The sequence below is a fragment of the Struthio camelus genome, chromosome 3 (assembly GCF_040807025.1).
Source record: "Struthio camelus isolate bStrCam1 chromosome 3, bStrCam1.hap1, whole genome shotgun sequence".
Classification (NCBI taxonomy): domain Eukaryota; kingdom Metazoa; phylum Chordata; class Aves; order Struthioniformes; family Struthionidae; genus Struthio; species Struthio camelus.
The window spans coordinates 17,639,566-17,654,661 of NC_090944.1; the positions used below are offsets into that span (position 1 = coordinate 17,639,566).

Genomic DNA, 15,096 nt, shown 5'->3' on the forward strand with positions numbered 1-15,096 from the left:
CTCTGCTTCTATTAGTATTATTGTTCCTGTTGAGAACAAGCCAGTGTACATTTTTGCAAAGCAGTATATATTTTTATAATACTATTAAAATATTTTGCACTGTTTTCCATTTTCTTCCTTAGTTATGTTACTGCTTTGCTTTTTTGCCTGCCTCTGCATGTTAACCACAATTCTGAACTGCTCACAACTGTGTGCATATTTTTTCCCCAGACTCCTAGTAATGGAATTCATCTCACCCAGACTTACCATCTGAACACTGTAGGCCTGACGTTTACACTGACACTCAAAATGGTGCTAGAATAGAAAACACTGCACATACCTGCAGGATATAATGCCATTGCACAAGCATTGCATCATGAGCTTAGAAAATGGGCAGAGGGTTATAGCAGAAAGCCACACAGTAAAACACTTTGAAGTTATGCCAGTTTTAATGGAACAAAAGTAGGCATTTTAAGGAGCTGAAGTGGTATGTGATGACTATCTGCTAGGCTGTTCTCGCAGAGGAATTCTGGATAGGATAGTGAATTGCAAGGGCTTAGTAAACAAGAAGATAAAGAAGAGATTTCGGCTATCTAACACCAAAGCAAAGTTAGCAAAATGCAAACTACAAGCAGGGCAAAATAAAAGGGCCACTGAGATAGGGTGGATGTGGTATGGGTGAGGTACTGAAACAAAAAAAAAATAATAGAAAAAGAAAGAGAATATAACATTAGAAGATAAAACTCTTTAATTTCAATGCAAATATGTCACTGAAAAAATCAGAAATACTAGATAGAATGGGGAAGATGGTGAAAGGTCAAGGAATAGAAAGGCAAATTTTGGTGCTGTCAGCAGGGAAGGGCTGCTGAGACCACAGGATCAAATAAGAACGGTTGAAGAGGCAGTTTACAAATGGAGCCAAATCCTTTTATCAGATAGAGTAGCATAACTCCATCATTGCCAGCCAATTCATTCCTGAACATAAACTGAATCCTAGTGTTACATTCCTCTAAAAAACTCTCCTTTTTCAAAAAATTATGTCATAATTGCTGTGAAATATACTGATATGATTTTCTTCCAAAATTCAAATGCCAAAAAGCATAATTCACAAATCTTCATTCTTGCCTGCTGAATAAATATTTAGATGTTTTATTTAACTTGATTAAACATGTTTTCAAAGAACTTAAAAAAAATTAACTTCTTGAAGTTTTCCTCCTGTTACTAAATAACATCTGAACTAAGTAACATCTGAATAACAGGATGTTCCCTTTTCGTTTTTGAGCCCCAGCTGCTATTAAAAGATGAACTTTAACCTATTTTTGCACTTTATCTCAGTGTTAAATAAGGATTGGTTCATTTGAATGATCAACATAATGAATCACTATGTTGGTGATAGCAGAGAGAATTGAATAAAGTTATACACAAATGTAAAACATAATGCTGCTTATTCACTGAAGCCTTTATGTAAAGGAATTTTAGCTTAATTGGGAACTGATTGCAATGTGTTGTCATCCAGAAAGGGACACATTTTCCAAAGACTTTCTGGGCCGATACGCAAGTGCTCAATGTGGGAATCTGGCCACATGCTTTGATCCTTAAATTGTAATCATGATTTATTATCAATCTAGCCCATTAAATATGTAGGCAAAGCCAGTAGGGAACAGCACGGTTATTTCCATCATCATTGTTTCAGACTATATGATGGAGTTAATAAAAATATCATGTTTTTACTAGTAAGAATGTACTAATATTGGAAATAGATTTCAACCAAAAATTTAGATTTGGAAACCCCTCGATTTTTGTGCCAGTCTACATTCATAAGTACATGCAGGTACCTACAGACAAGTGAGGAAATAACAATTCCAGATGCAAGATGTAGAATATACACAGTAGAACAGAGTGGAGCACAGTAGAATTCCAGAAATGGTTTCTATGTGAAATAGTAGGGACAAGTTTTAGTATTCTGAGTAAATATACTTTTCTCATGCTGATTTATAGTCCATCAAGGCCATATTTCATACAAAACTGAATTTCAATTGCAATGATATAACTGCTACTAATGTTGATTTTAGGAGACACATTTCTTTCTTCTGCATCCCCAAAAGAAAAAAATCGGCTCATCTTAATTAGAGGATGGCTACTTTTTCCGTTTTTTTGATCCAAACTGATTCTTCCATATATCCAATGCAGGATTTGAACTCATTCTGTTGAGAACAATGAATTTGTTTTGATTAAGGCCCCTGGCAAGGGTGAATATAGGAATGCATGCTTGACTTGTCCCACCACAGACCCAAAATAGAAAGTGTAGATGATAAAAATAATAGCCTGCCTGCCTTCCTTCCTTCTTTCCCTCTTTCCTTCCTTCCTGCCTTCCTTCCTTTCTTCCATTCTTCTTTGCTTTGCTTATTGATGCTGTATTTCCGTCATTATTTGTATTAGTGGCTTGTTACCAAAAAGAGAAGTATCTAGTATTGAATAGTAGCATTCTTAAATGAATGAAAAGAATGAAGGAGAGCTCAGAAAGAAATAAGAGCTCATGTATAAGCTGAAAGTTTTCTATAGGGACTTAAAGTCCTTAAAAAGACAATATAGTAGAACTGACCAGAAAGTTACTTCAACCAGGCTTTGCTGGAAGAAAAACCATATCTAAAGAGGATAACATTTACCACAATTTATCTGGACACAAGACAAGTATTAAGAGATTACAGAACAGCGGAAAAGAATATTGACTGGTAAACTGAAAAATCAATGAAGACAAATGCTTTACTTAAAAAAAATGTGGAAAATGTCTAAGATTTGGCAGTACATTTTAATTAAATTTTCTCTGTGAAAAGTGAATGTACAGCATTTCATCCTCCACAATGTTGCCCAGATAAGAAAGGATATAAATATTTTAATGTAATATTTAAACATATCTCAATATCTATCATTAAAATATGGATGTGGTTCTAGCTAATTGTATATTGTCTAAGTTGCTGTATCACGTTTAGAAAGGAACACATGCAGACCTTTCTTTTTAAAGCATTTTTTTAAAAATCAATAATTTTGGTTACCATGTGTAGAACTGTGCTCTTTAATCAGCAAAATGGTTAAGTGTATAGGTAACCCTAAGCCATTTCCATAGTACAATACATGTGTACTAAGCCTCTTTAGGGGTAAAAGGCAGGGTTTTTTCTCAAATCTTTGTGACCTTTGGTCTGTCAAAAATTTAAAATCACAACCACTACAATAAGGTTTCTAATTTTGAAAACATTTTTACCCTAGGAAGGAAACTGAGCCCACTGCTCATTAAAGCTGTATTTACAAAGGTGATCAGAAAGTGGAAAGCCTTTGATGTCAGTACCAATGAGCTGAGTGACATGTCCCCTTCCTTTCTAAGTTTTCAGAGCCTCAAACCTAGCAGGTGCAGTTCATCATCCAGTAATGACGTTTATAACCTGGTCCATATATAGCTTAAAATTCAGTCCTCACCTGGCAGCCATATCTTCTGTCACTCTCATTGTTTCATAAATTTTATTATCATTTCTGGTAATATCATGCAGAAAGCACAGACTCACTTTCTTTTATTCCTTGCATAGGATCACCACCTTAGCAAAAGTAAAAAAAAAAAATTCTCTTACACCTCCTTAGATGAGACCCTAGCTAAACCTAGCTACTTCTTTTCCTGTCATGTGTGAGCTCAGTCCACAAAGCCTTCCTTGTGGCTATCAAGTAGCTAGTATGCCACAGGGTGCAACTTATGCAGTATTAATTATCTAACATTAGGAAAAAAGTAGTAGTTATGGCCTCCTATGCAATCCTAGGCAAGTTAGTCCCTTTGGGTTTCTATTCCCCATCTGTAATTGTGAAAAGAGAATTTTTTCCATACCTGAGGAGAACAGTCCCTTGAAAAAGCTCTGCAATGGTCTCCATAAAATTAAATGTGGTGTTTTGTAGAAATTCATGTTGCACAATAGCAATCAGTTAAAACAGCCAAACTGATGTATCAGCTCAGACACTGAATGAAGCCAGCCTGTCAGACTCTTTGATTCTGAGTGATTATTGAGCTACTCACAGGGCACAGAGAAAAATGAACTGCTCAGAGTCATGGAAAAACAAACTCCTAGGAGAGCAGAAACTCTCTGGAAATGTGTAAGACAACTGGAAAAGATTTAGACATTATTCCTCGGTGTATTTGTGAGCAGCAGAAGCCAGTAAAAAGAAAAACAACGAGGCAGTAGTTCTATAACTGATAATTTTTACATTTGAAAACATTCATTTAATTCAAATACCAAAGGCTAAGCATTAAACTGTAGTGTGCATATTTGAGGACATGATACTCTGTAAAACTGACATATCTGACAGATAAATATTTGAAAGAAAAAAAAGTAAAGGAGCTGTTTCTGTATTGATTAACTCAGCTTGTAATTCTGGAGAACAAATTTAGAGTCGGAAAAGTGGCCAAAAGTTTCATAGGAGGCACTGTGATGGTTTGAATTCATTTTGGGAAAACAGAGTTTTGAAAGCAGAGATGTCATCTTGTGTACGTAAAAGCCTGTGGAGACAGCATGAACTCTGACAATATTAATATGATGGAGAATTGAGACCATGAGAGAGGTGAACCAAAAAGGTACATAGAACTTCAAGCTGGAGTTCTCAGAAAACCCTGACTGACCGAACCACGCATGTCATGACACAGCAGTGGAATATGACATGTAGGCAGAGTTGGCAATACTAGAATATTACTACTTGGACAAAAAGGATGAAAATAGTGCCACTGGTTGAAAGAAGTTATTACAGCACCAGTATGTAGTTTTGCTACAGGAGATCCTTGGATTGTCATGTTAAAAGTAAATGGGTTATTTTCTAGTTTTAACTTTTTTGCAGATGCACTAACAAGTTGTTCCAGAAACACTGTTAATACTAAAACTCCCAGTAGGTCAGGCTTCCCGTGGTGAGCTTGGAAGCAAGTATTTAAATGGAAATTATAGATAGAGAACAAATTGGGAAAGAATGTAATAAAACTGTGGAAAAAAAAGCTGTTTTAGAAATACATTAAGCACTTTACCATGTCGCCTTGTTGGTGAGATGGAACAAAGTAGAGGTTTGCAACATCTTTCAAGGCATCTGTCAGCAGAATTCATAACGGAATTTAGAGAGCCAAACCAACCCACAGTTCAAAAGTACATTTCTTTGCCCATGGAAAAAAACAGAGTGAAGGAACTGGGGAGGTTTAATTCTTTGAAAGGAAAGTGTGAATAAGAGATTTAACAGAATTGGTACATTTTCTTGTTAGTGCAAAAAGAAGACAGACCCTTTGCTGAGGGATCTACTCAAAAGAACTAAATAAATATGTAAAACGGAAACATTTTCCACTACCTACAAAGAGAGAAATTCTGGAGGAGATGGCTTATGCCAAATATTTTTCTACTCTTGATGCCTCAGCAGGCTTCTGGCAGCTATTCTTAGACAAACAGAGTAGATGTTTATGCACCTCCAACACCTCCTTTGGGAGACATGGTTTCCTCCAGTTGCCATTGGGTTATAGTTAGCACCATAGGTGTTTTGCCAGAAAATACAACCATTTTTCTCTGATGAGGGACATGCTAAGACCTGAACAGATGACACTGTGATTTGGGAAACACAGTAGAAGAGTAAGACCAATGTTTCCAAGGAGCTCCCAAAGAACCAGAAGTACTGGCCTTGACCTGAGTGAGTTTTTTAAAAAGTGAACACCATGTAGTGGGTACTTCTCAAAAAAGAAGTTTGCACATAAAGGTATACAGAAGGATCTCAATAAGAGTGAGACAATTCCCAGCATATTTGCTCTGAAAGAAAAGAAGGGGAAGGCAAGGTAAGACAAGACAAGGCAAGGAGGGGGAGAGGAGAAAGAGAAAGAGAAAGATAAGGAAGGAAGAAAGGAAGAGAGAGAAGGGAGGAATGTAAAGGGAGTTTGACAGGATTCTTTGGAATATAAAAAATGTAGTACCTAGTCTAATTGCTTTCATAACCAGCCTATATTGCTACATGGCAAAAGACATCGAGTGAAAAGGAGATGTAAAACTTTATCGATAAAGAATCTGAGTGAGTTAATGGAAGAGGCTCTTTTCCTGAAACATTGCAACAATAAGCACAAGACTAGATTGCTGGTAGATGTATCCAGTGGTTTACCACATCCCTCTCTTAACAGTACTATGGAAACATTTGACCAGTCTCCAGTGACAGAAAAAGAAAATGTCATCATCATCAAATAGAATAAAAGGCCATAATATTAATACATAATTAAAGAAAGCTTCTTTTTTTTCTCGATATTTGTATCAGCATTAGCAAAACCAAATATAAGCCATTGCTGGCATTACCAAAACAGGCCTGATAAAACCAGTTCCCTCTATGGAAGTGAACAGTGTAGGAGGGAGGAGGTTCAGCTTAAGGTGTGTGATCTAATGTTGCAGACTTCCTCCATCGGGCATTGGACAAAAGTACAATGAAACAAAGTCTGAAGACAGATTACAATTTGATAAAATAACATGTTCATTCTACGACGTAATCTAGACTGTGAAAGCTGGTAGAACTGTAAAGAGTAAGACCTTATGAAAAATAAAATATTAATGCACAGTATGGCTAGCAAGCAAATTCCAGGTCCAAATCCTTTTATCAGTTAAAGAGGCTCATTTTAAGTTTCGGTGTTAAGGGGTTTTCTGTTTAAAGGTACTCAAATGACCATCCCTAAATGCAACAGAAAGAACATTACTAAGACATACGTAGGAGATTTATACTGACAAGAAAAGGGGATCAATGATTAGTAATACTGTGGAGGCTATCAAGACCTGCCATATATGCCATAAATACAGGCCATGTCAAACAAGATAGCCACTGTTAGGGTAAAGGACCTATAATTTTGTTCATGCATGCGTGAGGAGGCTGTAGCCTGTTAACACTGCAGCTAGACTGAAGTCCGTAAAGGACAGAACATAAAAGGCTCGTGCCTTCCACGTTTGGTTGGACTCCACTGGACAAGGCCCTGAGTGACTTGATCGAATTAGATCTGTTTTGAGCATGTGGTTGGACAAGATGACTTCTGGATGTCCCTTCTAACCTATATTATTCTGTGATTCTATGATTGCTTAGGCTTCCGCATCGTGTCAAGGATTTTCCATATTCACTACACCTATGCACAAATTATCTGTCCATACAAAATTAATTCAGCATATCTGAAACATTCTCATGCTTTCTACATTTCATAAAACCATTGATTCAGTCCATACACAGTATTTCTGATGAATGCAGGAAGTACTTGACCGTGTGAGTACATGATCCATGCATGTGTATGTGACACTTTCAGTTTTTCAGTCTTGCACTTACTCTATATACACTTACTGCACTTACACTTACTGCACTTACTCTATATACAAAACAAGGAATCTGTGAGTGTCCTACGTTTTACATTTTTAGATGGTACTGAAGTATGGACATGCAGAACATCCTAAAGTAATGGCAAGATTTTCAAAAAAAAAAAAAAGGTGGCAGCTGTGAAAATGCATGATATATATGACACCTCCAGAAAGCACTAACTGGATAGAACTGGGAGCTGTGGAAATGGTGGTTAAGGGTCTGGGAGCCCACGTCGTTTTCTCCTCAATCTTGCCTGTGAGGGGAAAGGACGGGAGGAGGAGTAGACGAGTTTTCCAAGTTAACAACTGGCTGCGCCGCTGGTGTTGGCAGCAGGGCTTTGGTTTCTATGACCATGGGACCCTGTTTGAAGATCAACAGCTGATGGGGAGCGATGGGAACCACCTTACCAAGCGGGGCACGCGCATCTTTGCCAACAGATTGGCCAGCCTGGTAAGGAGGGCTTTAAACTAGGCAAGATGGGGAGTGGCATAGTGACAAGATAGTCAGTAAAACACCGCTCCAGTCAGGATGCCTCCAGCGGATGCATGCAGCCAGGGGAGACAGCATGGGACATGGCTATGGAGGATCCTCTTGCACCTCTCCTGGGAAGCCTGCGTGCTTGACTGGCTCTCTGAAAATGCCTGTATACCAATGCATGCAGCATGGGGAATAAGCAGGAAGAGTTAGAGATCTGTGTGCGGTCGCAGGGCCATGATCTCATTGCGGTTACAGAGACATGGTGGGATAGTTCACATGACTGGAATGCTGTCATGGATGGCTACGTGCTTTTTAGGAAAGGCAGGCCAGGAAGGCGAGGTGGTGGAGTTGCTCTTTATGTGAGGGAGCAACTAGAATGTATGGCGCTCTGCCTGGGGTGGGGGGGGTGGATGAAGAGCAAGCCTATGGGTAAGGATGAAAGGGCAGGGTAACATGGGTGACACTGCTGTGGGGGTCCTACAGGCCACCTGATCAGGAGGAAGTTGTTGTGGAGGCCTTCTACAGACAGCTGGAAGTAGCCTCACGATCACAGGCCCTGGTTCTCATGGGAGACTTCAACCACCCTGACATCTGCTGGGAAGGCAGCACAGCTAGGCACAAACAGTCAAAGAGGTTCCTGCAGAGGATTGATGATAATTTCTTGGCTCAGGTGGTGGAGACGCCAACAAGGAGAGGTGCAATGCTTGTACTAACAAACAGAGAAGGTCTAGCTGGAGATGTGAAGGTTGGGGGCAGCCTTGGCTGCAGTGACCATGAGATGGTGGAGTTGAGGATCCTACGAGGAGGGAGCAGGGCAATGAGTAGGATTGCAACGCTGGACTTGAGGAGAGCTAACTTTGGCCTCTTGAGGGACCTACTTAGGGGAATCTCGTGGGGTAGGGCCCTAGAAGGAAGAGGGGTCCAAGAAAGCTGCTTAATATTCAAGAGTCCAAGAAAGCTGGTTAATATTCAAGTATCACCTCCTCCAGGCTGAAGAGCAGTGCATCTCTCTGAGTAAGAAACCCGGCAAAGCGGGCAGGAGACCTGCATGGATGAGCTAGGAACTCCTGGCAAAACTCCAACAGAAGAAGGAAGTCTACAGAATGTGGAAAAGGGGACAGGCCACTTGGGAGGAATATAGGGACGTTGTCAGAGTGTGCAGGGATGCGACAAGGAAGGCTAAGGCCCAGTTGGAATGAAATCTGGCAAGGGATGTCAAGGACAACAAGAAGGGCTTCTTCCGATACATCAAGAGCAAAAGGAAGACTAGGGAAAACGTGGGCCCGCTGCTGAATGGGGCGGGTGCCCTGGTGATGAAGGATACAGAGAAGGCAGAGTTATTGAATGCCTTCTTTGCTTCAGTCTTGACTACTAAGGCCATTCCTCAGGAATTCCAGACCCTGGGGACACGAGAGGAAGTCTGGGGAAAGGAAGACTCTCCCTTGGTGGAGGAGGATCAGGTTAGAGATCTTTTGTCCAAACCTGACATCCACAAATCCATGGGCCCTGATGGGATGCACCCACGAGTGCTGAGGGAGCTGGCAGATGTTATCGCTAGGCCTCTCTCCATCATCTTTGAAAGGTCCTGGAGATCAGGAGAGGTGCCTGAGGACTGGAAGAAAGCCAATGTCACGCCAGTCTTCAAAAAGGGCAAGAAGGAGGAGCCAGGAAACTCCAGGCCTGTCAGCCTCACCTCCATCCCAGGAAAGGGGATGGAACAGTTCATCTTGGAGGTCCTCACTAAGCATCTGGAGGACCAGAAGGTGATCAGGAGTAGTCAGCAGGGATTCACCAAAGGGAAATCATGCTTGACCAATGTGATAGCCTTCTCTGATGGAATGAGTGGCTGGGTAGATGAGGGCAGAGCAGTGGATGTTGTCTCCCTGGACTTCAGCAAGGCTTTGGACACTGTCTCCCATCACATCCTCCTAGGTAAGCTCAGGAAGTGTGGGTTGGATGAGTGGACAGTGAGATGGCTTGAGAACTGGCTGGATGGCCGAGCTCCGAGGGTTGTGGTCAGTGGTGCGGAGTCAAGTTGGAGGCCTGTAGGCCTGGAGGCGGTGTCCCCCAGGGGTCAGTCCTGGGTCCAGTCTTGTTCAATGTATTCATCAATGACCTGGAGGAGGGCACAGAGTGCACCCTCAGCAAGTTTGCTGATGATACTAACCTGGGGGGAGAGGCTGACACACCAGAAGGCTGTGCTGCCATTCAGAGGGACCTGGACAGGCTGGAGAGGTGGGCGGAGAGGAACCTCATGAAGTTCAACAAAGGCAAGTGCAGGGTCCTGCACCTAGGCAGGAATAACCCCATGCAGCAGGACAGGCTGGGGACTGACCTGTTGGAAAGTAGCTCTTCCGAGAAGGCCCTGGGAGTGCTGGTGGACAACAAGTTAAACATGAGCCAGCAGTGTGGCCTTGTGGCCAAGAAGGCCAATGGGATCCTAGGGTGCATTAGGCAGAGTGTTGGCAGCAGGTGGAGGGAGGTGATCCTGCCCCTCAGCCCTGGGGAGACCCAACCTGGAGTACTGTGTCCAGTGCTGGGCTCCGCAGTACAAGAGAGACATGGCCCTACTGCAGAGAGTCCAGTGCAGGGCTACAGAGATGATGAGGGGACTGGAGCATCTCTCCTATGAGGAAAGGCTGAGGGAGTTGGGCCTGTTCATTCTGGAGAAGGGAAGACTGAGGGGGGATCTCATCAATGCGTACAAGTATCTGAAGGGAGGGTGTTAGGAGGATGAGGCCAGCCTCTTCTCCGTGGTGCCCAGCAACAGGACAAGAGGCAACGGGCAGAAACTGAACCACAGGAAGTTCCATCTGAACCTGAGGAAAAACTTTTTTCCTATGGGGGTGACAGCACTGGAGCGGGTTGCCCAGAGAAGCTGTGGAGTCTCCTTCGCTGGAGATATTCAAAACCCGTCTGGATGTGATCCTGTGCAATATGCTCTAGAGGACCCTGGCTGAGCAGGGGGGTTGGACTAGATGATCTCCAGAGGTCCCTTCCAACCTAAACCATTCTGTGATTCCGTGATTCTGTGATTTTTTTCTTATTTCGTCAGCATTAATAAGTGCCCTTCATGTTCCACAGTGAGCCATGAGACTTCATTTCAATAATGGTTGATTACCAGATGCTGATGACTTTTTTACCTCCTTTAGGGAATTCTTCTCCTACTGGATTCACCTGAGAAAAAAAAGGGAAATGTGCAGGACCGCTTCCTTTCTAAATATGATTTCATCATTGGTTTTTGATCATTTTTAATAGTTTAATCTTTTTGAAGGGAATAGTGAACAAACTTTCCGGTATCTAGCAGTACCTAATGCTACCTTACTGTAGTGGGTACCAAGGCCCAAACTGGCCCTCCTTCCAAGTCTTGTGGACTAAAGAAAAAAAGGTATTTTCTTAATGGAAAAGAATCAGTGAGCGCAGCACTCACCTAAGATGGTTTAATCCAAAGACAGTTGGAAAACTCCCATTGAGATAAGTGAATTTCAGATCAGATTTGTACACAGTAGTCACATACAGCATATACCCAAGATTGGAGCTAATCTCAGTGTAGGGCACTAGGGAATAATTTCCGTTTTGGGGATGATGTAACATCTGTGTTGTCATCAAACTCTTTTTTCTTAAGTTTGATGTGTCTGTCATCCTTTCTCATTTCCAATCTGCATGAGTATCCCTCTGCCTCTCTGTCATATAGAGCGCAAAAGATGCAAGTAGAGAAAAAAAGATACAAAGATGTCACACCCAGTCACCAGCCTTCAGAAGGTTTCCACTGCCAAACTCGTTTCATTTGCAAAAGATGGACTCAGAGGAGGGAGTGACTTGGCCAAAAAGTAAGTGGAGAAACACAAAGAATGACACTGAGATATGATATAAAACATATTAGTCTGGAAGATGAATTGTGTTCTGAGGTCAATACCAACAATTTCTCAGAAATAGCTGAAATATAGACTTTATATTTATAGTCTAGCTCCATGTGACCACTGGCTTGTTCCAGTGAACTGAGAGAATGGGAATTCCTTGGTGATTAAATAGTTAAAGCAGTATGTGATATTTTGTGGCACAAAACTACTGAAGATGTGAAGAAAACTACTGGCCCTTGACTAAGTAATACAGCAATAGAAATCTGTCACAATAACACAGTGCACCCATGTTACTTGTATGCTTTTGGTCTGAGTCGTTTATATATTTCTGTAAATTATTCTGATTTCTATAATCTATTTATCTCTATGCAATGCCATATTAATACAATCAGTCAGCCTCAGCTTGAGCCTGGATAACGACCTGAAGGTAGTGAGGTAACACAGGCAAAATTTAGAAACCAAACTGACAAATCTCTGAATGCTGGGCACTCCAGAGCTCTATATATCTGCAGTGCTAAAATGAATGACTAAATAGATTTTAAATAATACTCAAAACCTCTTGAAATCTGAATGCAGAGAGGGATCAAGTGCCTTGAGCAAAAATACAATATTATTGTATGGTCTCTTTTTAGGTAGAATCACATTACAATGTAAAAATCACTGTTACGTATTGCAACACATATTGAGGCAGTTGTGGACACAAATGTTAAAAACTCTATTGCTTTTTGAAAGTAAAAAATAATAATCTCCTATTAATTAAATTGATTTATTGTATCTGTGATTGGTATCAGCCAAGGACAGAAACAGAAATGGAAAAAGGCAAGAAATGCTTTTTTCACAATGCCCCCAATGTTGATGCATCCAGGAAAGAGAAGAAATTTCTATAAGAAATCCTTCTGAAGTGGTATACTCTTATTAATGCCATCAGACAAGATCTTAACTACAATGAAGGAGATATAACCCTTATTGGAAGGTATGTTCCATGGTACATCAGTGCTTTCCATTTGGTTGAAATGATGCTGTACTGCTTGAATTTACATGGTCTTAGTGCATCCTGGGAAGTGTAACTTGGCCGTGAAGTCCAAGAGAGAAAGGATAATGAAGAAATAAGATCCTTTTAAATATAGTTCCAAGCATGGTGACATCTCAAAGCAATACATATTGCTGCTTGGTTCAACAAGCTAAGTGGAAATGCTTTGATTTGGGAATGTCAAAACATTTCATTTTGATCAGATATGTGAAAATTAAATTTATTGAAAAAAATGTTCTTAACTATTTCTATAGTCAATGTTTTTACTGCAATTACTATTGATAGGTATGAGAGAGAATTCAAACTACTGGAATTTCTTATGACAGAAAAGCACAAAATCAGTTGTTTTTTTGCCAAATTGCCAAATATGTATTGGACAAGAAAATGGAATCTAAAAATAAGGAAACAATCAAATTATACAGGTATCAGTTTCAACACAGACATGATCTGATTTCCCAGGATATTGCAAGGACATCTAAAATTCTTTTTAGCAGGTGCATGACAAATTTTGGTACAAAAAAAGAAAAAAATCTTAACCTGTCATTATCCTACCCTTGTAAAGGGAAGATGTCTCAACTGCACAATACTTTCATTTTCTCAAGTATTTATACCCTTCAAGCCTCTGAACCTCTAAACTGACAGCATGCTGCGGGGATCATTTCTTCCAGCCATAATTTATAATTTATACATTGTAAATTTTCCTATGGAAGCGTGGGAAATTTACTTGAATAGATTGCTAGACTCTGAGGCATTTTGTTTTTAAAAACTCTGTTAAATTAGAAAAACAATGAACTGGAAGAATAACTTATCTCTGGTATATGTTCAGGCTTTTGCCTTCAGGGACTCCCAGCAACCAAAGCAGAGCACAGTCTGGAGCACAGTGAGGATCCAGGACTCTCACCTTTGGACCTTTGGCAATTTGCTCTGAGCTTTCTAAACCGTTTGCCTCAGCTGCTTGCTGTAGACTATATAAGTGGAGGTCCAAGTCAGAAGTCTCATTCTGCCTCTGAGGCGTTAGCAAAGAGGTGAAGAGGGGAGGGAAGGAAAAGCAGAGGAGAGGAGAGGAGCAAGAGGGTTCGGGGCTCACCATGGGCCCTGTGCAGCTCTTGCTGCTCTTGTTGCTCCTCAGCAGTGGTGTTCTCACACGTAAGTACCAACTTTTATATCAGTGCTTTTTGATGCTTTGTTTGATGAACCCATTAAAACTATAACAATGCAGCAGGACAATAGACTATAGAATCACAGAGGATAAGTGTGAGAAAGATGTCATCTCTTCTCTTTATAGGACTGGGCAATCATAGGAGGATCCCAATGCAGGAAAAGTTGCAAGTGTTGTCTGTGACTTTGGATTAGATTTAATGTATTTTGCAATTTATAAGGCATTCTCGTAATTTATTTTTGCCTAATTGTTTTTTTGTTTTTGCATAAAGTTATCCTTTTCACTTCCATGGAGATGTTGTGACTTACAGTTCAGACTTACCCCAGCTGTTGCTAACCTATTTTGTGGCAACTGTAAAAAACTGGAAGTGGTAAAATAAAATGTATTTGGAAGGTGGTACTGACATTTGAAATACAACTATGTATTAAAGAGAGACAGTCATCAGTAGTAGTAGAAGTAGCAGGCCAGTAGAGATTTCTTGTAAGATCAGAAAGGATGTAGCCTGGATCAATATGATTTAGTGGATTGTAAGCTATCTCCTTGCTTCCCAGAAAGTGTCTTTTTAGAATGTAACATTACAGTGTTATGTAAGACTTAAGGAGCCTTAAGGAGGAAAGTTGCTCAGGGGCCAATTATATAGGTCTGAACCAATGTCTGATTTTATATGCAGATCAAATCCATCATAAATACACCTTTGTTGAACTAATGTCCTTTTACTGAGTGAACTGATGTTACCCTATTTTACTGGATGCATTTATTTCTAACTTATTACTAGTGCTGTTATATTGAATGGTCAGCCTTAAAATCCCCGGTATGGGAACTTAGAAAGTCTACAGGGAACAGTCTGAAAAGTGCCAGCATTCGTGTGTGATGTTCCAAAGAGTAACATATCATCAAATGAATGCAATAAATTGTGTAGATTATTATTATATTTTATTTAAAATAGAAAATCACATGGGACTTAAGACCCTCTTAACTGGAATGAGCTTCCAATAAATGTTCTTTTCCTTAGGAGTATAAACTCTCAATATTCGAAGTAATTGTCAGAAATTGATTTTTTTAAACAAAAGATTCAACAAATAAATATTTGTCCTGATCATCAACATTGATAAATGTTTTTTATCTGTCTCTTGCCAATTCCCATTTCTTCTATTTTGTCTACCTGAAAAAAAAATCTCAGAGAAGATTTAATAGCAGAGAACTGTCTTATTACTCATCAC

General features: G+C 40.2%; 1 protein-coding gene across 1 annotated transcript in view; it reads left to right on the top strand.

The window, feature by feature from the left end:
• The first annotated feature begins 13,562 nt into the window (after positions 1-13,562).
• The window catches only part of APOB (apolipoprotein B), a 38,267-nt gene continuing 36,733 nt past the window's right edge, over positions 13,563-15,096 (top strand). The window contains exon 1 of the mRNA XM_068937068.1: positions 13,563-13,863. Coding sequence (XP_068793169.1) covers positions 13,806-13,863 — 58 coding nt within the window. The 5' untranslated portion in view covers positions 13,563-13,805. The remainder of the gene's footprint in view (positions 13,864-15,096) is intronic.